This window comes from Myotis brandtii, unplaced genomic scaffold, assembly GCF_000412655.1.
Source record: "Myotis brandtii unplaced genomic scaffold, ASM41265v1 scaffold810, whole genome shotgun sequence".
Lineage (NCBI taxonomy): Eukaryota > Metazoa > Chordata > Mammalia > Chiroptera > Vespertilionidae > Myotis > Myotis brandtii.
The window spans coordinates 520,825-526,824 of record NW_005371274.1 but is presented as its reverse complement, the minus strand read 5'-3'; the positions used below and the strand labels follow the sequence as shown (position 1 = coordinate 526,824).

Below are 6,000 nucleotides of genomic sequence, written 5' to 3'. Positions count from 1 at the left end.
GTCACCTCTGACATGCGTGTCATAGGTTTGCCATCACTGCCTGCAACCAAGGTACATGCCCTTGACCGGAATCGAACCTGGGACCCTTGAGTCCACAGGCTGAAGCTCTATCCACTGAGCCAAACTGGTTAGGGCCTTAGAAGGTATTTAATGTCTTCCAGCTTTATTGCTGCCAGGGAAAGGGTGCTGTCAGTGTATTATTCCTTTGTTGTTAATGTCTTTCCTCTTTGGTTGCTTTTATTTTTAAAAAAATATTTTTATTGATCTCAGAGAGGAAGGGAGAGGGAAAGAGAGAAACATCAATGATGAGAATCACTGATTGGCTGCTTCCTACACACCCCCACTGGGGATCAAGCCCGCAAACTGGGCATGTGCCCTTGTTTGGAATCGAACCTGGGACCCTTCAGTCCACAGGCCAATGCTCTATCCACTGAGCCAAACCAGCCAGGGCTCTTTTTGGTTGCTTTGAGATTTTTCTTGTCTTTTGCAATTCTACTACATGTCTAGAAGCAGACTTGTTTTTATTCACCTTACTAGATATCTGTTATGCCTCGTTGAGGATTCACATTCATTATGAGAAAAATCTTCAAATCTCTCCGATCATGTTTTTTTTTAAAATGTATTTTTATTGACTTCAGAGAGGAAGGAGAGAAAGATCAGTGATGAGAATAATTGGCTGCCTCCTGAACACCCCACACTGGGCACTGAGCCTGCAACCCTGGCATGCACTGACTAGTAATCAAACCATGATCTCCTGGTTCATAGGTCGACACTCTACCACTGAGCCATTCCGGCCGAGAACTATTCTGTTCTTTACATTGCACTTTCTCATTCTGTTCTCCAAGTCTCTTATGCCTTTTCTAGTTCCAATATCTTCCTGTTACAATCTGGGTCTTCTGGTTTATCTCCTAGTTCACCAATTCTTCAGATATGCCCAATCTGTGGTTTAATCGGCTCACTGAGTTCTTAATTTCATTAATTATATATTTTTCAGTCCTCAAAAGTTTTTTCAGTGTCATCTTTTCTAATGGTTTTTAAGTTTTTCCCCTCCCATTTTAAACATTCTTATCCCAGTTATTCTAAGTGCGTGTGTGTGTGTGTGTGCGCGCGCGCTAATCTTCCAAGATTGTGTCTGAAGACTTGTGTTCAAAACAGATAGTTTTGGATTTTTAAAAAATGTTTTCATTGAATTTAGAGAGGGAGAGGGAGAGATAGAAACACCCTGCACGTCCCCTATTGGGGATCAGGTCCGCAACCCAGGCATGTGCCCTGACTGGGAATTGAACAGACGGCCTCTTATGGGTCGACACTCAACCACTGAGACACACTGGCTGGGCTGTTTTGGATTTTTGAATGAGTCCATTTGAGTGGAGCTTGTTTTTTTCTTCACTGTAGGAATGCTACAGCTTGGGTTATGGGTATATTTTCCTTATCCAACCAGGCTGCCATGTCTCATCTGATGCTTTTATGAGTAATTTTCAAAGTGGGATCCTCAGGCACCTAGAGATTTATATACTTTACATTTTGAGCTTCTTAAGATTCCATTTATTAAAAACATATTTTTAAAAATAGGGCTTTTTAAAAAAACTGTTTTTATTGGTTTCAGAGAGGAAGGGAGAGGGAGAGATATAAAACATCAATAATGAGAGAGAATAACTGATCGGCTGCCTCCTGCATGCCCCCTACTGGGGATCGAGCATGCAACCCGGGCATGTACCCTTGACCGGAATCGAACCTAGAACCCTTCAGTCGGTAGGCCAACATTCCATCCACTGAGCCAACCAGCCAGGGCAGGGCTGACATTTTTCATTAATTTTTAGAGAGAGGGAGAGAGAGGGAGCGAGAGGGGTGGGGGGGAGAGAGGGAGGGAGAGGGAGAGAGAGAGAGAGAGATAGCGAGAGCGAGAGCGCATGAGAGAAAGAAACATTGATTTGTTGTTCTACTTATTTATGCATTCATTGGTTGCTTCTTATATGTGCCCTAACCAGGGACTGAATCTGCAACCTTGGTGTATCAGGACAACGCTCTAACCAACTGAGCTGACTGGCCAGGAAAAGATTTCACTTAGATGAAGGTATCAGTGGCTAATCTTGCTGCTTTAAAAATTCTATGTTCTATGTCTCCATGACAAGTGAGAAAACCCAACCACTAGGCTTAGGGAACTTTATTTGCATGTTTTCTTTCTCCATCTCCCTGCAAATACGTGGATCACATCATACATGGGAATGCATGCTTAGGAACTAGCCAGCAAACACTTTAATACTGTCCTAACTGAAGCAGGAAGATCAAACTGCTGAAATATATTTAAAGCCGTGATTTATGGGTTATTTGTGCCATTATTCTCTTACTATGAAAGCAGAGAATTGAGCACACACACCTGGACATTCAGCGTACCGAAATCTATAATACATTTATTATGCTTTCTTTCAAGAGTAATAAATACCACTAACTTTAAGATTTGAAAACTTATAAAGAATTTCTTATATAATATAGAGAACAAAAATATACTCCTCTTTATAAGAAGAAAGATTTCCCAGGAATGAGCTTTAAGGTTTGCCAAAAGTAGTGTTGGGTAGACTAATTGTCTAAAAGCATATTACAGCTACTTTCAATCTTAAAATAGCTGAGAAGATATGGTCACAACCTTCAATATTTCAATCTTTAAACTGCATTCTTTATCACTATTAGACTCAGAAATACAATGTTTTCCTGCAATTGTGGTTTATTGTAATCTTAATCCATTTTCTCAAATTCCATTCAACACACTTATACTACTCCAGTAATTACCATGCTACCTGAAAAAACAAGTGAACAGTTTATTAAGTATTAAATGAGGGTATGGAATGTGATACAGTACAAGTAAGACACTCTAGATGAATATAACAGTACTACTCACACAAAAAGTTAAATCTCACTTCAAAAAAATTCACAAAACAAAGAAAAAGCAATTCCATCATTATAAAGTAAGGTATTTCATGCAAAAACTCCAAAAAAAAAAAATCCCCAAATCCCTCCAACCCCCTCTTCAAGCTCCCAACAAACAAAAAGCTATCTGAAAATATCACCATGCTAACATATTAACCACAATATAATCACTTATAGAAAAACTTGAACACACTAATTAAGCAATGGATTAGATGAAACACAGGCTGCAATATTGTAAACTCATAGACCACGATAATTTTACATGATAAGCAATTCCAGATTCACTCATAGGGTGAGGATTATGGGCTAAATGATGAGAGATAAGGTATGTAAATATAAACTCCATCAATTCATCTCATTATCTTAATTATAAAACATGGAAGCTTCCAGAATCTGAAAAATTATATAAAATTTGGCATACTTCATTTGAGTTCCAAGAAATGACTTTAGGATTATGTTTGCAATTATTAGAAAGCTGTATTAAAGGTCAGGATTGACCTCAAATAATAATCACAACTTACATGGCATTTTATGGGATAGCATTCTCTCTACAGCTGCCAAACAACTTACATCACAGAAACTCCAGATATGCATTTACTCTGATTAACTCTGTTAATCAAGGCAAAAAAACCACCATGATTTTCTAGCAGTTTATGTACAAGTTACTGTAAAGGACCAATTAGTTAGAGACTGAATGAAATGTAAAACAAAGGTAAATTGGTATAGAGTGAATGGGAACATCCTCATTTACAAAGACTTAAGTGGGTAAAACTCTTGCCTTGACTTATGAGGACGCTAGAGTCAACAAAGACTGCCAAGCTGTAACTTGTGTCTCTGTACCAAGATGCCTTAGCATTTTTCATGGAAAAGATAGTTAATATTAGAAACTAGGAATGGCATTTTATGGGATAGCGTATCTCCAACTGGATGTAATGTCATGATGAGGTGGCCCAGAGCAGAAGCACCCTTCTCACTGCACCTGCCCATTCAGGAGGCGAGGAGAGAACTGGGACACCTACACTTCATGTTCTGGGTGGAGCTTACCTATCGTGTATAGACTGGCTGTAAGTATAAGAGTAAGGCCAAGGAAAAAGAACAGGAAAAAAATAGGACAAAAAACCACCTACTCCCATTTGCAATTTTTTTCTGCTTACATTTACAGTGATTAGAACATATTGGAAAATTATTCAAGATTATCCTTCCCACCTCTGAAATTTAACTTCCTATTTATATTCCATGAAAAGAACAACATAATTGTTCAGTGGCAGGACATAGCCTTTCTAAAAAAATAAAAGCACTTGCTCTAATTTTCACAGAACGATATGAAAACTTTTTCCAACGTGAAACCTAGAGTTTGATGCCAGTAAAGAAGCATCTTTAATATTCAGGACTACCATAGTTAGAGCTCTTTGGAATGTATCTTATACATATAAAGGTAGCACAAATTAAATCCCCAGAGAGTTCATGAAATAGGCTCTTAAATGGGAAAGATTTCTAATGAGAGATAAATGCTTCCATCAGCAAATTAAATGTGATAAATAAATCTTTCCCAACTGACAAAGTCTCTGCTGACAACTCAACACAGCCTCTGAAATCAAATGTAAAGATCAATCATGATGATGCAGGATGAAGTGCAGATGAGCGGTACACATGAAAAAAATCTGTAACCACTGCAATTCTGAAATGGTAGATTTATATTACAAAGCAATGTAAATAAATATCGGGCTAGTACAAAAGCTCTTATTTACAGTTTTACAAATGAAACCGTATTCAGTGTAAATGCTGTGTTTTAAAGAACACAGTACTGGATTAGTAAAATGAGTTCTGTTGAGGGATTACAGTTTCTGTTAGAATCAATGCATAACGTATAAAAGATTCAAGTTAACTGTTTATAATTTAGTACAGACAAACCCAGTTTTAACCTGGAATGGCATCTGTTAAAGTGCTGAAAAACAGGAAATATTTAGAAAACACTGTACATTATTAAAGCTTTATCAAGTCAGAATGTTAAAACTTCTTTCACATTTTTTATCCTTTTGCCACAGGCTTGTCGAACAATGATTTTTCTCAGCAAAGGAGTAAAAATTAAGAGGCCACCGGCTGTTTTGATGATTTTAGGTTCAGTGGAATTAGTTTCCTAAAATAATTATCCATCAACCATACCTTCAGGCCTCACAATCTGGTACGTAATTAAATATTCAGGATAAGCCTAAAAGAGAAAGATTAATTCAAATATTGGTAAACAAAAATTTTTTTTAGAAGAGACTTACTCTAAGCATTCCTAAGCTTCAGGGAAGAAGTTCTAAAACTTAGTGCTGTGGATCAGATTCATGTGAGAGCATTTTCTCAAAACACCTCTACCTTGATTCCTGTCCCTTAGATTCTTCAGATCTGGAAGGAGTACTAAGTATGTGTTTGTCTGTTTTTAATGACCTAGATTCATGGTCGGCAAACTGCGGCTCGCGAGCCACATGCGGCTCTTTGGCCCCTTGAATGTGGCTCTTCCTAAGCCTTAGGAGTACCCTAATTAAGTTAATAACAATGTACCTACCTATATAGTTTAAGTTTAAAAAATTTGGCTCTCAAAAGAAATTTCAATCGTTGTACTGTTGATATTTGGCTCTGTTGACTAATGAGTTTGCCGACCACTGACCTAGATGGTTCTAATACATATCTCCAACTCAGAACACAATCTAGAGATGCTTTGACCAGATGTGTCACTAAGAGCAAGAGGGAATTACACATTTCTTTGCTATAGGCAGATTAACTATTAAATATTGAATTCTACTTAACTGTATTTTAGAAAAGCTGAAAAAAAAAATTCCAGTATAACTGGCAAAATCTGAATAAGGTATTTTCCTGATTTTGATAATTTTAAGAGAATCTCCTTGTTTTTAGGAAATACACTTATAGTACAGATTTAAGGGTAAAAAAACATGCCTATGTTCCTAAGGGTAAAGGAACTGTCCTCTCAAGTAGGTCAGAAAAAAAAAAGTATAAACACCTACTCAGGAGGGTGAGAGTGATAAAGGAGAGAGAATGTTAAAATGTTAACATCTGGGCCCTGGCCGGTGT

The 6,000-nt window shown here is 37.5% G+C and overlaps 1 protein-coding gene across 1 annotated transcript in view; it reads right to left on the bottom strand.

Annotated features, from left to right (window-relative positions):
* Positions 1–2,704: 2,704 nt before the first annotated feature.
* TNKS2 (tankyrase, TRF1-interacting ankyrin-related ADP-ribose polymerase 2) overlaps positions 2,705–6,000 on the bottom strand; it is a 100,692-nt gene continuing 97,396 nt past the window's right edge. Inside the window, exon 27 of the mRNA XM_014531554.1 lies at positions 2,705–5,134. Coding sequence (XP_014387040.1) covers positions 5,072–5,134 — 63 coding nt within the window. The 3' untranslated portion in view covers positions 2,705–5,071. The remainder of the gene's footprint in view (positions 5,135–6,000) is intronic.